The sequence below is a fragment of the Myxocyprinus asiaticus genome, chromosome 33 (genome assembly GCF_019703515.2).
Source record: "Myxocyprinus asiaticus isolate MX2 ecotype Aquarium Trade chromosome 33, UBuf_Myxa_2, whole genome shotgun sequence".
NCBI classification, from domain to species: domain Eukaryota; kingdom Metazoa; phylum Chordata; class Actinopteri; order Cypriniformes; family Catostomidae; genus Myxocyprinus; species Myxocyprinus asiaticus.
This window is the reverse complement of record NC_059376.1, coordinates 37,174,415-37,192,331: the sequence shown is the minus strand read 5'-3', so window position 1 is coordinate 37,192,331 and position 17,917 is coordinate 37,174,415. Positions and strand designations below refer to the sequence as shown.

The following is a 17,917-nucleotide window of genomic DNA, read 5'->3' as shown; positions in this document are numbered from 1 at the left end:
AAAAGTAACCCATACGACTCCAGTGGTTAAATCCATATCTTTAGAAGCAATTTAATAGGTGTGGGTGGAAAAAAGAACAATATTTAAGTCCTTTTTTACTAAATCTCCACTTTAACTTTCACTTTCAGATGTGAAAGTGAAACTAAACAGGCACCACATGTGGCTTTCAGATGTAAAAAGTGAAAGTGGAGATTGAGTAAAAAAAAAAAAAAAGGTCTTCAGTTTTGATCTGTTTCTCACCCACATGGATTACTTTTATATTTCCTTTATGTGATTTTTAGAGCTACAAAGGTCTGATCACTATTCACTTGCATTGTATGGACCTACAGTGATGAAATATTCTTCTAAAAATCTTTGTTTTGCTGAAGAAAGAAAGTCATACACATCTGGGATGGCATGAGGGTGAGTAAATAATGGGAGAAATGTTTGGGTGAACTATCCCTGTAAAATCCTGTCAGTAAGTGAGTCATATATTAATTCAGTAAACACTGACAAATTCAGCAAGTAATTTGTTGGATTGATTCAAACCAATAATTCAATGAGAATTAGTCTTTTTAACTGATTTAGTTAAAGAACTGGCTCTAAAGTAATTCAATGACTGTTACTTAAGACTTGACTCAAGCCATTTCCATCATGACTTTAGAACTGACACAAGACTTGAGGCTCGACCAACCTTTTTACAAAACAAGAATCTGGTTTACCAAACAACAAACATTTGTGTGATCTGTTTGGATGGTGTTTGGTAATATCTGCTCACGTCAGTGGCCCCATTTACACCTTGCATTAACATGCATTTTTGGAGATCGGATAGCATTTGACCACATTAAATGACAGTTGTAAATGCACCCAAGACGCATTGTAATTGGATCGTCTTCAGATCACTGAAACCACTTTCGGAGGTGGTCAGGGACGGATTCAGACCACATTCAAAGAGGGTATAAATTCGAAAGCGTTATTGATATCCGGATATAAATACACAAGTAGGCTATTTATTTATATGATGAGGTTACACCACAGTCATTTGTTTTTGAAGTGCTGTGTTTTGGTTTCTTGCCTTTTCTGTTTATTCTGCCATTGCAATTTGAAGAACACAACAGAAACTGCCATCTTGCAATCTTGTTACCTGAACAACGAACAATATCCCATTAATTATTGCATTGAAATACACTTCCCTACTCGCTCGCGTTTCTCTCCTGTTTTCTTATCACTCGCGCGACACTCATGTGATACCAGGTTCACTCGCACGTTTCAAATGAGAAGCATAGCACTTAGAAAGCGCAGAACATGATAGGAATATCAATAAATTTGCTTCGGCGACCCAAAATTTTGCTTTGGCGGCCAGTAAAAAAAAGTGTTCAATGCAGTCCTGCTTAAGAATATCCAGATACTATCCGGATGTTAATGCAAGGTGTAAATGGGGTCTGTGTGTCACCTTGACCAGAGAGTTAAAAAATTTTTTTTTTGCTAGATGTCTGAATGGAACTTTGTATTGCTTCGGTAGGTCAAGATTCACCAGGCGACGACAGAGCACCAGTTAATTCCGGTTTTGGTTCTGCTGCGTTCCACTTTAGAGCAACTTCAGGAGAAAGATACCGCAAAAATATTTGCACACCCTGTCAACTTGAAAGAGGTCTGTCAATATGTATATTGAGTTGAGAGAGTTTGAATTTCTTTGTATACTGTATGTATGTGCAATATGCATTTCTGTATTATTTCTGTATATGTTTTTCAGCAGTTTTTTTTAGAGCAATAGTTAAGGCCTTAACATAGAGTTAGATATAATATATGCTTTAGGGGTATTATAATAGCCCTATAGTATGGTAATAAAATCTGCAAGACTTAAATATCAACTGTGCTTTTGGCTTCTCAGGTCCCAGATTACCTGGAGTTTATCTCGCACCCCATGGACTTTTCCACCATGAAATCCAAATTGGAGGCTCAAAAGTATCGCTCAGTGACTGACCTGGAGGTTGATTTCAACCTCATGATCTCCAACTGCCTGCTTTACAATTCTAAAGACACTGTGTTTCACCAAGCTGCAATACATCTGCGAGACCTAGGGGGCGCTGTTCTGAGGCATGCGCAGAGACAAGCCCAGAGCACAGGCTTTGACCTGGACACAGGCATGCATCTGCCAGAATCGCCACACAAAAACGACTACTACCGCTGCACTTTTGAAGATGGTGAGTACAAGGACTCCTAGGGCTGAATCCTAGTTTGCATATTTCTGCTAAATATGGAAAAGTACATACTGCACTGGCAATGGTAAAAGACATACTTCAAAGGGTTTGGTCACCCAAAATTGAATATTCTGTCATTATTTACTCACCCTTCATCTGTGGAACGGATATTTTTCCAGATGGCAGCTAGCATGCAGTTTACATTTTGTTCTGTGTACTGATGGTTTCATTGTATTGTATTGTGTGTATGTGTGTGTGTGTATAGTGGACACGCTGCTAGACCCTGATAATCGATTGCACATGACAACAGAAGACCAGCTGAGGGAGCTGCTAGACAAATTAGACGTGGTGACATCAATGCGCTCGAGTGGAGCACGCACAAGACGCCTCCGCCTGCTGCGCAGAGAAATCAACCATGTTCGCTATAGGCAACACACACGGAACTCGCACATGATGAATGGAGACCTCAAAGAGGAAGATGAGGAGGAGGATGAAGACAAAGAGATCGATGGAGAACATAATCTGTCATCATCATCATTGGACAAAGGTAAGACTTGACTAGTGTTTGGAAATTAAAAATGGTTGTTATTCCAAATCAAATTCCATTTCTTAAATTGAGTGAAACTAAAGTATTTTTAAGACGTTTGATTCTGTTAATGGATCTTGAACGTCTGCAGAACATCGTTTTAAAATATTTGTTTTACTGCATTGATATTTGGTTGCACAACTTCTGAATCTACAATGTCAAAAACAAAATACATTGTTTCAGCTAAATTGTGAACTTGCAATTTAAATGTAATGTAATGAAAGAGACTGGGTGCCGTGGAGTAATACAAAGACAATCAATAGATAAGTCAAGCAATTTTTATTTGTATAGTGCTTTTCTTAATGCACGTCTTTTCAAAGCAGCTTTACAGAAAAGCATACTGTAATGTCTGTAACAAATCTATTTATTGCGATGAACTCAGACTCATGAGGTTTCAGATTGAATCACATGCTTATTGTCTTGCTGACTCACTGAATCAGTCAGACTTAATCTGAACTGATTAAATCAAATTTGTCATTGTCATCTCGAAAAGAACAGACAACTTTGAAGGCTTGTGAGACTTTAATAATGAAAAATTAAAAAAAACATTAAAATGTTTTTTTAAAAAAAATGATAATAGGGTTTTTGTTCAGTTATATTTTTAGTTTATAGTTGGGAACAATTATTTCGGGGTGGGGGATGTCGTTAATGGAATTGTAAAGGAACCATAATCAACTAGAATCGTTCAGTTCCTTATGATTGAAGTGAAATGTTAGATTTTAATAACCATGTCTTTTACTGTTATCAGATACACTCATGATGCCTCTGTAATTCCAGATTGCTTTAACGTGTGGTTGTTCATCTTTTCATCTAGATGACTGTAAATCAACCCCTCCACCCACACTGGAACCCACAGGTCTCGCCTTGTCCCCTCCTTCGGGAGACACCCCCCGGGAACCACCTACCCTCCGACCCATGACATCAGACCCCAGGACCCCTCCATGCCCACCCAAGCGCCTCAAACTAAACAGCGAGAGCCAAGAGACTGATTCCGACACTGCCCCTATGAACAGCTTCACCAAACCTGAAGATCGCCCACCTTTGCCTAGTGAGAACAAACTGACCAACGGCCTCTCCTCCACTGAGTCACCAACACAACCCACAACAGGAGGGGTTGGACGACGAACATCTGTACTCTTCAAGAAAGCAAAAAATGGGGCAAAGCTCCAGCGTGAGAGAGACAGTCAAATGCAGAATGGAAACAAGGACGAGGCAGTTAGCGCTGACCCTGCACGCATCCTCAACTGCACCCCCACCACGAAGAATGAAACTTTAGCCCAGCCAAAATCTCCAACTCCTCCACCCATATCAACCCCAGCAAAGCAGAGAGCAAGAAGCCATAGCTGTAGCCCAGAGCGTGAGCAGGAGAGAACACCCCCCCAACTCACTTTAGAGCCTGGTAAAGAAAACAACTCTTTTACATGCAGCATTTGGACTGGTCTTATGTCTAGTACATTAATGTGTTAACTTAAGTGGATAAATCTCACGATAACTGTCAAGAAATGTCCAAATCATATTTTTACACCATAATATATATATATATATATATATATATATATATATATATATATATATATATATATATATATATATATATATATATATTTTTTTTTTTTTTTTTTTGGCAGAAATCAGCAAGGTACCCAAACAAAAATAATAAAAAAAGAAATAATTATATTTAAATAATTATAAATATATAATTTTGATAATTGAAATACATAACATTATTATGTAAAGCATTAATTAGACAATACAAAAAGCTTTAGATGGCAAATCATTGTTAATTTCCATATCATTGAACAAAAGCCTATCTTTGGCCTACAGTTCACAGAAATCCATTTTGCAATTCAATTCGTCAGTGTTTCCAGGGTAGACTTATAAGGGCTTTTCTAAGGGTGGGTACACCAATCAGCCTCAACATTAAAACCACCTGCCTAATATTGTGAAGGTCCCCCTTGTGCAACCAACACTGCACCAACCCGCATCTCAGAATAGCTTTCTAAGATTCTGTTCTTCTCACCACAATTGTACAGAGCGGTTATCTGAGTTACCGTAGACTTTGTCAGTTCGAACCAGTCAGGGCATTCTCTGTTGACCTCTCTCATCAACAAGGCATTTCCGTCCACAGAACTGTCACTCACTGGATGTTTTTTGTTTTTGGCACCATTCAGAGTAAATCCCATGAGATCAGCAGTTACAGAAAAACTCATACAAGCCCATTTGGCGCCAACTATTATCCATGTGATTATCTAATCAGCCAATCGTGTGGCAGCAATGCAGTGCATAAAATCATGCAGATACGGGTCAGGAGCTTCAGTTAATGTTCACATCAACCATCAGAATGGGGAAAAATTTGATCTCAGTAATTTGGATCGTGGCATGATTGTTGGTGCCAGACGGGCTGGTTTGAGTATTTCTGTAACTGCTGATCTCCTGGGATTTTCATGCACAACAGTCTCTAGAATTTACTCCGAATGGTGCCAAAACGGAGAATGGCCAGACTGGTTCGAACTGACAAAGTCTACGGTAACTCAGATAACCGCTCTGTACAATTGTGGTGAGAAGAATAGCATGTCTTAATGCCATTCTGAGATGCAGGTTGGCGCTGCCTGTACAGCTGGAGTTGAGCTTACTGCCCCCTGCTGACTAAGAATTGTAAAAACGTGAAGGTGGTACTTCAAGCTTGAATTACTCCGATGGAAGGAAAATTCCTTTTTATGGTCTAAGGGCATGATTAATTGTGTTAATAATTAAACACATTTATTTTCTATATAATTAATTGCACTGATTTAATGTGTTAAATTGACAGCACTATTATATATCAGGGACTAAAATATGAAAACGAACAATTTTTTTTTTTTTTTTTTTTTTTTGCAGAATGTAACTGAAAACTGAGAAAAAAGTGAAAGCATTATTTTTAAAGATGCACTCGGTAACTTTTTGTTTGTGTCATCTTGGACTTACAGTGACACCTAGTGGTGTGGATGTTGCATCATTCAAAATCAATAGTTTTCAGTTACAGATGCCATTGTAGAAATACACTATTCACGATCAGCAATGATTAATTTAATCCAAGAGTAAAAGTGTCCAATAACAATACGGTTACTGAGATTGAGTAGTATACAACTGGTCATGTGACTCTAAATTGGCAGCCGCCATGAGGGTGCCCCTGTCCCATGTAGAATATAACAGAGTCCTCATCTCATGTAAGTGCTCATGATTTTATTAATATGTTTCAAAATTACAGATCATTTCTTTAGGAGTAAAACTTTTTTAATGGGGAAACAATTACTGAGTGCACCTTTAAATGCCGGTAACCTGTTAATAACCGGTTAATTTTGTTGCGATACTTTTTTCATGAAATCAAAGAAATCAAAGGGTTTATCACAGTAAATCACTTCCTGTTGCCCAAAAAAATGAGACTTCACTCCTTTTAGTTGAACATTAGCATGCGCTTTGGTTCTGAAGGACACCTCTAGTTTAAAAAACAATGATAAAAAAATATAAATCATTCAACCCGCAAAAGTGATGTTTAGTCTAAACACGCACATACAGTGTGCCAAATGAATATTTTTAATATTTTGGGGGATATTTTTAATATTAAGAATAGATTTATTGAAGAGACATTACTTTATATTGGCTACTCTATACTATGCTTGTTTTCTATCCTGAAAATTCCCCCAAATGGGAAAACATTGAATGGCTTATTTTTACTTATTTTGGGTGAGGCAAGTCCCTTATTTTGAGCTTGTTTTTCCTTGTTTCTCTTGTGAGATCTGGAAACATTGCAACTAGTTTATCACCCACCCTTAGCCCGGGTACGGCACGGGATCCACCTTTGTGGTGGTAGCTCGTGAAAGGAACAGTGGCACGCTCCTTCCCTCCATAGTGTTAGGGTCTACACCTTGGGCAAGAGTGAATAACCCTTGAGCCTCCCATACTAGGGTCACAGTTGTTTATATACCTTTATTTTTTATTTTGTTTTTTCTCTCTACTGTACTTGAGTTTTCCCATCTTCTTATCCCATCACTGTCTACCTCTCTGTAAGGACCCTGAGTAGTTAAAGTCCTAGCATCCCCCTGCTTCTCTTAAAATACGTCAAAAGAGGGTGACTTTTTTGCCACGAGTTGCGACCCGTTTCAGTGGTGGAAGAGATCCTGGCTCTGAGAAATATGGTTTGCTGCGGCTTCCATTATTTCATTATTTCATCTAGATGGGAGATTGGAAAGGACTGATCCAATCAATTGGCTGGTCAAGACATGCCCTGGTAATACTACGTGATAAGTTAACATCAGCAATCTTTTCAGTATCCCAAGAAAGCATTGGCTAAGGGTCATTCGAGTAGATGGAACATACCTCGTACTTTGTGCTTGAGTATACCATCCCTATATCCCTGATGCCTAATCTGCAGGATTTCTGTGGCTCTGTGCATCCCCATGTTGGACTCCAAGGTGGGTGGGGAGTAGAGATGGTAAAGCATAATATGCCAAACATGGCTACCAAACACACATCCAAAAAATTACTTTTAGACCTGGTCATGGACTGCACTTCTGAGAATCAATGTGCTTCTACATCTAACAATGAAGATTGGCTAAAATGTATAATTATTGATTTTGCATCATCAGATATGCCAGTCACAAAGCTCCTTTTGCCATTCACAAGGGCATTACAGGAATAGCTGGTACTGTTAAGGAGGTGAAGAAACTGCAGTCTGGCCAGATTCTGGTGGAATGTTGTAAGAAGACTAATTCAGAGAACCTTCTTTGTGCCAGTTTGCTGGCTGGACTTGATATAAAGACATCCAACACTCAACTACAGCAAAGGAGTGATACGTACCAGAGAGTTGGATGGTGAAGAATAAATAACTTATGAACTTAAATCTCAAGGAGTCCTCCAGAAAGAATCACATTCGGGTATATGAGTGTTCTAGTGGACTTATTTATACCAAATCCACTGAGATGCTTTAACTGTCAAAAGTATGGACATGGATCAAACAGCTGTAAGAATAAGTGTGTCTGCTGCAATTGTGGAGAGGAGGATCATGATAAAGAAAGCTGTCAGAAGCCACCCAAATGCTGCAATTGTGTGGAGAACATATGGCTACATCAAAAGAATGCTTGATGTAGATTAAAGAGAAAGAAATCCAGAAAATAAGATGTACAAAGAAAATCAGCTATAATGAAGCACGCAAATTGGTCTCTGTGGCGCACCCTCTTTCATTGTAAATAAAACTTTCACCTCTGTGGTCAAAAAAACTTTTGTTCAGTGGATTGCCAGACAGATTTGACCTGGCTGCAAAAGGATAAACCACAAACTGTCAGTAACAGTAAAGGCATACCTCCTCCTAGATCAAAGAGTGCAGGAAATCAGAATGAAACTACATCAACCCATAGCCAAACCAACCAGAACTTACAAACAGAAAACCAAACAATTAACAAGAATTCTAAAAAAGCAGGATGTTCACAATCAAAAGTATCACAAGATGAGAATACAAAGATGAAAGCAATCAAAGATGTCGAAATGAAAGAGAGTGGCCATCACAGTAGGAGCTGCTCACCAAAAGGCAGAACTAGGGGTAATATCCCTATTCTCCCAACTTAAATATGGATCACATTATTATCCAGTGCAACTGCTGTGGGTTCAGAGCTAACTTCGCAGAATTGCAACGATTAGCTACAGTTATAAATCCACTTGCCTTTTGTCTGCAGGAGACGCAGTTGTCGCCTGATACTACCCTTTCTTTTAAAAACTTTACAATTTTAAATTCTTTTGGACCAAACAATAGACGTGCTTCTGGTGGAACAGCTATTTTAATTAGAAATGATGTGATACACAGATACATCACAATAAATAGTCATTTAAAAGTAATAGCAGTACATATTACCCTCCAGAGGACTTTCAAGATCTGGACAACCTTGTGGAGCAGCTTCCTTCCCCCTTCATACTTATGGGGGATTTTAACAGACATAATACCTTGTGGGGTAGTAATCAGTGTAATAGAAAAGGCAAGAACATTGAGCACTTTATCAACAACCATACTCTGTGCCTTTTAAATGATGGGTCTCAAGCCTATTTACACCCTGGACATGGTACCTATTCAGCAATTGACCTAACCATCTGCCAGCCTGAGCTACTATTAGATCTCTCATGGAAAGTGTGGAATGATCTCTGTGGAAGTGACCTTTTTCCACTAATCTTGACCTTCAAAGGAAGAGGAGAAGTACCAAGCTTACAGAGATGGCAACTTAAAAAAGCCAATTGTTGTTGGATGTTAACTTTTCATCCAATAACATGGAACCTTACAACCAACCTTTCATATTTAACTCCATCTGGATGTCAGGGGATGTTCCATATTCTTGGAAAGAAGCAGAAATTATTCCTATTCCAAAGGCAGGAAAGGATCATATCGAACCTTCCAACTACCTACCTATAGCCCTGATGAGTTGTTCATGTAAACCATGGAGAGAATGGTTGCTGGAGTCTCAACATCTTATAAGTAATGCTCAAGATGGATTTAGAAAATGAAGAAGCACTGTAGATCACCATCAACCTTGAAAGTTATGTACGTGATGCTTTTATCAGAAAAGAACATGCTATTGCTGTCTTCTTTGACTTGGAGGAAGCTTACGACACAACTTGGAAGTATGGTATTTTAAAGGATTTACATCAGCTTGGTTTTAGAGGACATCTACCCATTTTGTATCAAATACACATTTTAAAGTAAAGGTAGGTACTACCCTATCAGACCCACACAGACAAGAGTTAGGAGTACCTCAAGGAAGCATCTTATCAGTGACCCTTTTTAGTATCAAAATAAACAGCGTTGCAAGTCATCGGATCAAACATTCATTGCAGCATTTGTGTAGACCACATTTGTATTTGCTACAGAGGCAAATTCATGAAAAGTATTGAACGGAAAATCCAGCTGACAATTAATAGGTTCCAGGGCTGGTCTGTGTCCAACGGGTTTAAGTTCTCAAAGAATAAAACAGTCTGTTTGCATTTTTGCCAGTTACGCTCTCCCCATCATGACCCAGAGCTATTTATGGATGGCGATCCTATCAAAGTTGTCAAGGAAACCAAATTCCTTGGAATAAACATAAATTAATAAACTTAATAAATTGTCTTTTATTCCTCACATAAAGATTTTAAAAGATAAATGTTTTAAAGCAATGGATATTTTAAAGGTTTAAAGACTAAGTGGGGAACAGAGAGCTCTGTTCTCCTAAACATTTACAGAACGCTGATCAGATCACGTTTGGACTTTGGAAGCGTACTGTATGGCTCAGCCAGGAAATCGAATATTCAACATTTGGACACAGTTCACCATCAAGGCATACATCTGGCACTGGGGGCCTTCAGAACATCACTAATTCAAAGTTTATATGTAGAGGCTAAGGAACTTTTTCTAGAGGACAGACACCTCAAATTAGACCTGCAATACTCAACAAAAGTAAAGACCAACAAAGAAAATCCAGCATGTTATGCAATCTTCTCACCCCATATTCATGTCTGTATGAGAGAAAACTGAGGTATATCCAACCTCCTGGTCTACGGTTTAAATCCTATCTAGAAAAAATAAAAGTTGACTTAAGCATACTGGAACAGACATACTTCTGCAGTATCCCGCCCTGGAATCTCAAAAAAACTAAAATAATCCTGGACTTAACTGAATGAAACCCATCTGAATGAATACCTTCAACAACAACTGGATATCAAAGAGATGTTTCCATCACAAACACCTATATATACAGATGGATCAAAGTCTGTTGATCATGTGTCAGCTGAACATGTGATCAATCACCAAAAAAGCGAAATAAGGATCCCCAAACAGAGCTAAATTTTTACAGCAGAGGCCAACGCTATTATTCTAGCACTGGATCACATCAAGACCACACAACAGAGAAATGTCTTAATAATTACAGATTCAAAATCATGTCTTCAAGCACTTGCATCACTCAAAAAAGACCACCCAGCCCTTGTAAAGATTCTAACCAAATTGTCAGCTCTGGAGGCACAGAATTGTAATACTTACTTTTGCTGGGTACCTGGCCACTGTGGAATCCTGGGAAATGAACAAGCAGACCCTGCTGCTAAAGAAGCATTTTCTACAGATCTTAACAAATGCTCCATACCACCCTCAGATCTGAAACCTACCATAATCTCTTACATCATCAACAAATGGTAAACAGAATGGGATCAATGCATTACAAAGAAATTGCATGAAATCAACCCTGTAGTGGGCAAAAGACGTACCATTAATTTCAGTAATAGCTGGAATCAGATCATTTACACCTGTTGCCGAATAGGACATTCCAAACTCACACATAACTTTTTAATATCAGATAAAGATCCACCATTATGCAACGCATGTCAGAATCCACTATCTTTGAAGCATATTTTATTGGATTGTGCAAGTTTTATTTCTTTTAGGAATTTATTTTACTCCGCAAACACTTTTTTTTAATTTATTTTTATATTAATTTGATTTATATATTTTTAACAAAGTCAACTCTGAGACAGTTTTAGACTCTACCTTTTAAAATATTTTTACTCGTTTTTCGCCATGAAAAGAGCCATGGAAGCTGGCATGGCGTTAAATCACTCACTAACTAAATAACTAACTAACTAACCCACCCTTAGTACAGAGTACTGTCATTTCAAAAAGAATTTTATTAACTGCTCTTTTATTTCATTCTAGCCGGTTACCATTTGGAAAGAATGCTGTGCAACGCTGGTACCGGAACAAAAAATATGTTTCTGCTCAGAACGAACCGAAATTAAAAAACATTTAGTTTTTAGTCCCTGTTGTATATATGTGTATATGTAAATATGTCAAATACTGAATAGTTATGTAAATATGGGTGGTCATATGTTAATGTGGTCTTGGTTGTGACATCATAATCCTGACGATTTCTGAAGTGACCCATTTTTTGCAGGTTAATTTCAATAAATGATCAGTGGACTGGGGAAGGAGGTTTGCATTGAAAAAGTTAGAGCATGTCAACATAGTACATCGAGCTAGGCTATTTAATTTCAGAAGAGCAAGGAAAAGCCTATTTTCCTTGATTTGTCCCCTTCAAATAAAATTGTGCCTTTGACAATGTTTATGTTGACAGTTATTAATTTAACGTGTCTGAATGTTTTAGCTCTCACAAATGGCTACAGAAAGCACAAAGATGCTGTCTCTGACTCAGAATGCAGCTCATCTCCAACCTTCAAAGAACTGTAAGAGAAAACAACATTAATGACTAAAACCTTTCAGCCGGTTACAGGTCACATCTACAGTAAACTCATATTATCTCTGTTGGTTTCAGTGCCTCGCCACCTAAAAAAAGCCGGGGGAAACCTGCGTTGTCCAAAGTGCCATTCTTAGAGACTGTTAATGGAGACTCTGACTACACTGGGACTGGTAAGAAATTAATCCTAATGAAGAGTTAAACAAAAAATAATTACCCCTTAACAAAAATATACTTGTTTTTGGAGTACACAAGGTGATACAGTAATTCTTGTGCTATGTAGATGTGCTGTCAAATGGGGACACACCTGAACCTCTGGACTTGGTGTGGGCCAAATGCAGAGGATATCCGTCCTACCCTGCTCTGGTGAGAGAGGGCACTCCACACTCACATTACATACAACACTCTGATACAACCTTAGGAGTCATGAATACTTTTCAGTCTGAGAAAAAAAAAAAAAAAACAGAACACTAATTTGACTGTTATTTAACATGAAAGTCCTTAAATTAATTTTACTAGGCTGTTCATAATAATGGGACCAAAAGTCTTCAACAGTTGGACTTTTTAGAACTGTCTGTTGTAACATCAACCAGATTCACTTTAGTTTGAACATGTGCAGATATAAAGGAATGTTTAGATATTCTGAAAAGGTGCTCACATGACCCAAAATTCTGATTAATGCAGGCATTTGCAAGCCGCCTAATTCAAATTTCTAGAATCCAAAATATTGGCTTAATCTAGGATCAAAACATACTAACTAATATAATAAATGAGTATAACTATTATAATATATTTAGTTATACTAATATAACTAAATGTTGGTTAATTTCAGAATATTTTTATGCATGTAAATGTAATGGTTTAAATGGCTCCTGTTTTGTAGATCATAGATCCAGAAATGCCTCAGGAGGGTTTGCTGCATAACGGAGTTCCCATCCCTGTTCCCCCTCTTGATGTATTGCACCTGGGGGAACAGAGACAGGAAGAGGCTGGCGAGAAACTCTTCCTTGTTCTCTTCTTCGACAACAAACGCACCTGGTAAGTACAGCATTGGAGGTTTTTTTTGGTTTTCCTGGCTGGAAGGATTTCAGAAGACACTGTCAGTGGCTCTGTTGGAAGTTTCTCTCATATCTTGTCTATCTTTGCAGGCAGTGGCTGCCTCAAGATAAGGTTACCCCTCTCGGTGTGGACGATACCGCAGATAAACTGCGTATGATGGAGGGCAAGAAGACCAGCATACGGAAGTCTGTGCAAGTGGCCTACGACCGAGCTATGATCCACCTGAGCCGGGTTCGGGGAGAAAATGGTTTTGTCGGCTCCAACTACCTGTAGAACAGAGCCACCAACCACATCTGACCTTCTCACATGGGCTTGATCTCAAATGGCTATATTAGATCACCATTACATCAGTATTTGGTTAATGGTCTAGGTACGGGTTTCCTGAGCAATTGCATTCACTTCAGTTTAGTTTGTCAATATGTTCAGGACACAACAACCCTCTTCAATGATTTGGTAGTGGAGTCATTTGAGATTCAGTCCCATTTTTATTTGTTTCAGGGGTTAGGTTGCTTTTTTAGGATGGGTTCACTAAAGGGCGACAGTTTATATCAGTGATTTGTTTGTTTTTAACTGGTGTCACTTTATGGTAATGAGTCTAAACCACCCAGACTCTGAGTTTTAGCTTTTGGATACATTCAGAGCAATTAATTTCTGAAAATTAAGCATTTTAAATGATCGAATAAATGACCTTAAATAATATAAATGTTTGAATGAATCACTGCCATTTTCTTATGATAGCTTTTTACTTTTCAAAGTTTTACAAACCACTTCTTGTATACTGTAAAGACACTCATGTATATACGTATGTTTTTTGTTTTTTTTTATCATATAGTATTTAATTTTTTCTCCTGTTTATTGTGAAATAAATTGGAATGTTGAAATGAAGAAGGTTGTGTACATGTGTGTAAAAAGGTTTTCAGATTAATTGACTTCCTACAAAGTGTATCCTGCTTGTCTTTGAAATCAGATAGTGTGAGGATGTCCATATATATGTACATAATTGGCATACATTTTATGTACGTGTATATGTACCAGCTCACAGCTGTCTGTGGTTAAATATATATTCTCATTTTTGATACAAAAAATGTAATTTATTTATGGACCATTGAGATAAAGGAATTAAATTATATTGGTTGAAGATGGAAATCAAATCCATTATTTAAGATAAACTATTGAATTAGCTTTTAAGATCTAACTTCACGTGTGATCTGATTCTGCTTTAGTTCTTTTCAAGATTTCAAGGTGAAATACTGGAGGGATGATGATATATTGTACACTTGCTATTAGACAGTAAAAATCCGTAATTGCCATCAAGCACAAAACCTTGTATTTATTGTAGAAAGTTGTGGAGCTTTTGTTGACTGTTTGTAAGATGGAACCTCTAAGAAATTGTAAGCTTGTACAAACTGCAGATTTTACCGACCCACCAAGTAACCAGTCTCAAACAGTATTTTCTCATGTGGGGGAAATAAATGTTCTATCAAAACTATATTATGATTAATGGTGTTTGCATTTTTTTTAAACATGATTTTTAAGAACATTATCTTTTATTTTCTAACGCTGTATCCCTAGTATCCAAGATTGATTTAGTAAAACTTTGAATAGTTCTCCTGAATGTTAGAATTTAAACACTTTTTATTTAACATAAAGGAATATGTGTAGAAAAAAAACAATAGCCATTATATGTACAATTTTCCTTATTAAATGTTGGTGGAATATTTATGTACTTTACATGGGTGTATACTTTAAAGGTGCTGTAAGTAGTGATGGGGAGACTCCTAACGAGTCGATTCCTTGACAGTGAGTCGTCCTGGAATTGGAGTCGACTCTGATACAGGAGTCAATTCTTTTGTTCGACTCTGTAACTTTATGAACAGGACGTTGTGATTGGCTCAAAATAATGAATTGACCTGTTGGTTTTGGAAAGAGGACGTGTGATCAACCAAGTCAGTCCACTGTCGGCCATCTTTGGAACGCTCTCGGGAGGCTATTTCCAGTCATGCCAGTGCAGCTCCTATCTACTTGAATGGAGAAAGACCGAAATCTCAAAAACGGTTGGTCAAGATTACAATCAAAGGGGGGCCTGGGTAGCTCAGCAAATAAAAATGCTGACTACCACACCTGGAGTTGCAAGTTCGAATCCAGGGCATGCTGAGTGACTCCAGTCAGGCTTCCTATGCAACCAATTGGCCCGGTTACTAGGGTGGGTAGAGTCACGTTGGGTTAACCTCCTCGTGGTCGCTATAATGTGGTTCTCGCTCTCGGTGGGGCACGTGGTGAGTTGTGCATGGATGCCGCAGAGAATAGTGTGAGCCTCCCGCATGCTAGGTCTCCACGGTAATGCGCTCAACAAGCGACGTGATAAGATGCACGGATTGACAGTCTCAGACGCGGAGACAAGTGAGATTCGCCCTCCGCCACCCAGGTTGAGGCAAGTCACTATGCCGCCACAAGGACCTAGAGCACAATGGGAATTGGGCATTTAAAAAAAAATAAAATAAGGAAAATAAGATTACGATCAAAGAACATATTTCAAATCAGCAGTAAAATCTGACGACACTGGTATCATAAATTGTGCTTCTTTACCTCATATTTCGCTAAAACACGCAATTTCCCCAGCTTGTGCAGCTAATGCGCGTTAGCGAGTTGATTGACAGGTGATGTCTGTATCTAAAAGGTGATTGACTCTTTTACCTGTAAGGCGGGACTTCCTTTCTACATCCATTTACCGTTGGGCGCTCAGAGCTTCTTGGTTGGGCGTTCCAATATCTCCCATTCATTTTAATAGAAGTGGCCCGTCTCTGCTAAATAGTCTCTGGTGTGATTAAAGCTAAGTCGAAGCGGGATTAAAAACGAATTAAATAGCGTACAATAATAATATTTTCAGGTTTTGTTCCCCCTAGCTGGCTGTAACAGCATTTGGCCAAATTTTACATTATGTGAGGTGATAATTCTAATTATTTGCAAACTATTTACACTAGTAAGGGAAGGCGTTTCATCAATGAACATTAGAAATTTTGATGACCAGTGGTGAGGTATTTAAAATTATATTGTCTTGTAAAACTCTTGCTGATGCACTGCTGAATGTTTTGCTTAAAAATAAAATTTTCTCTAGCTGTAGCCATTTAAAAAAAAAAAAAAATTACCTCTAGGGGGCAGCAGTCAATAGTAATGATGAATGAACATTACCATACAGCAAGGATCTTCAACAGGGGGTCTGCGGGGGTACCGCAGGGGGTCCACAAATTATTGTTTGATCCACCATTGGCATTTGTAATAATCACTCACTCGCACGCGAGCGGCAGCGAGAGAGAGGGATATGAATTTTAGTCTATCCACATGTTGAAGTCCTTCGCAGCTACATCTTAAATTGTGGCTAAACGGCACTAGTCAGTAGAAGCGCACAGCCCGGACAAACCCTTCCCACATCAGGTTCAACAGCGCCGCAGCGGACGGTCGCGTGAGTAAACGCATCTGCGTTGCGTCGGTCTCACTGTGTAGTCGAGCAGATGACAGCCTACAGTTTCTTTTATTATTAGTTGCTTTTTGCTTTCAGAACAATTGCTTACTTGCCTGATGTAAATAAACCATTACCGCTGAGATCATCAAGCTGGCATACACGATCCTTAACGTTCCACACACACAAGACGGTGACTCTCAAATCAACGTAATTAAAGATGCACTCAGTCATTGTTTTCCTCATTACAAATTTTTTCTCAATGAAATGAACAGTAATTTTGAAATATATGTATAAAATCGATCACTCACATGTGACGAAGACTCCATTTTAGTAACCTTATAAAAGTTGTTTTATTTCAATGGCTTTGCAATGTAAACATCATGAAGTATGTACATACAATAATATGGTAGCCTACCATAAACGTTTTTATAGGCATAAAACGCAACACTCAATTTTATACAATATGTAACGGGGGTCCCGGCTCCGTCTCTCTACCCACCAAGGGGTCCTTGGCCTGAAAATTGTTGAAGACCCCTGCCATAAAGCAATGACTCCCAGCTTAATCCAAATGTGTTTTACCAAAGTCTCTGGTTTTACTTGTGACATACCACCTCACAGATCATAATAAAATAATATTTAAAGTGGCAGTATGCTCAAATAATAGGTTTTAAAGCCTCTGGTTGCAGCATTCAGTTTGTCGGTGAGTGGAGACTCTTCAATATGTCTGGCGTTTGAATTTACAAGGCAAATGCAAAGTAAACCCTTTTAATTTGGTGTACAGTTAAGGGAACATGACATCCTTTACCTTATTTAGCTTATCAGAAAACAAATTCAAGAATTAACTTTTTATATGCTGAATAACATGAAACACATTACATATATAGTATAATAAAACTGTAATGAATTTAAATGGATTGTTTTATTGAATGTTACAAATGAGCGCTCATTTGCTTTCCCAGTTTTTATAGTCTTCTGTGTGGGTTTAAGAGGTTTATTTTTTCAGATTTTGACAAGGGTCTTGATAATTCTTTATATGGCTGGTTAAAAATCTAATCTATCTAGCCTAAAGACCGTTACTCTATCTCAGTAAGTATTCAAATCCCATTTAACGGTTTCAGTTTTGAATGAGAAAATTCAGTTGTAAACCGCCAGTGAACCGCCGCTACTGTCTCGTTTGTGGTCTTATGGAAATTAAAACAATTGCAGTTTTTACCTCTTGCAGCTTGCGTAATGACAGATTGCCTCACCTCAAAGGTTACTGAAAAGTGGAGGGTGGGAAATAAGTACATAATGTACCATTTTTGCATTTTAGCAATGACTTGTGTCTAGGAAATTTTAAGTGTTTTAAAAACACTTTTAAATTGTATGGAGAGGTAACTGAGTGAAACAACAA

The 17,917-nt window shown here is 38.1% G+C and overlaps 1 protein-coding gene across 1 annotated transcript in view; it reads left to right on the top strand.

The window, feature by feature from the left end:
* LOC127423916 (bromodomain and PHD finger-containing protein 3-like) overlaps window positions 1-14,561 on the top strand; it is a 28,879-nt gene extending 14,318 nt beyond the window's left edge. Inside the window, exons 5-13 of the mRNA XM_051668600.1 lie at window positions 1,502-1,630; window positions 1,871-2,183; window positions 2,446-2,727; window positions 3,581-4,165; window positions 11,916-11,994; window positions 12,084-12,178; window positions 12,289-12,371; window positions 12,889-13,043; window positions 13,154-14,561. Coding sequence (XP_051524560.1) covers window positions 1,502-1,630; window positions 1,871-2,183; window positions 2,446-2,727; window positions 3,581-4,165; window positions 11,916-11,994; window positions 12,084-12,178; window positions 12,289-12,371; window positions 12,889-13,043; window positions 13,154-13,337 — 1,905 coding nt within the window. The 3' untranslated portion in view covers window positions 13,338-14,561. The remainder of the gene's footprint in view (window positions 1-1,501; window positions 1,631-1,870; window positions 2,184-2,445; window positions 2,728-3,580; window positions 4,166-11,915; window positions 11,995-12,083; window positions 12,179-12,288; window positions 12,372-12,888; window positions 13,044-13,153) is intronic.
* The last annotated feature ends 3,356 nt before the right edge of the window (window positions 14,562-17,917 follow it).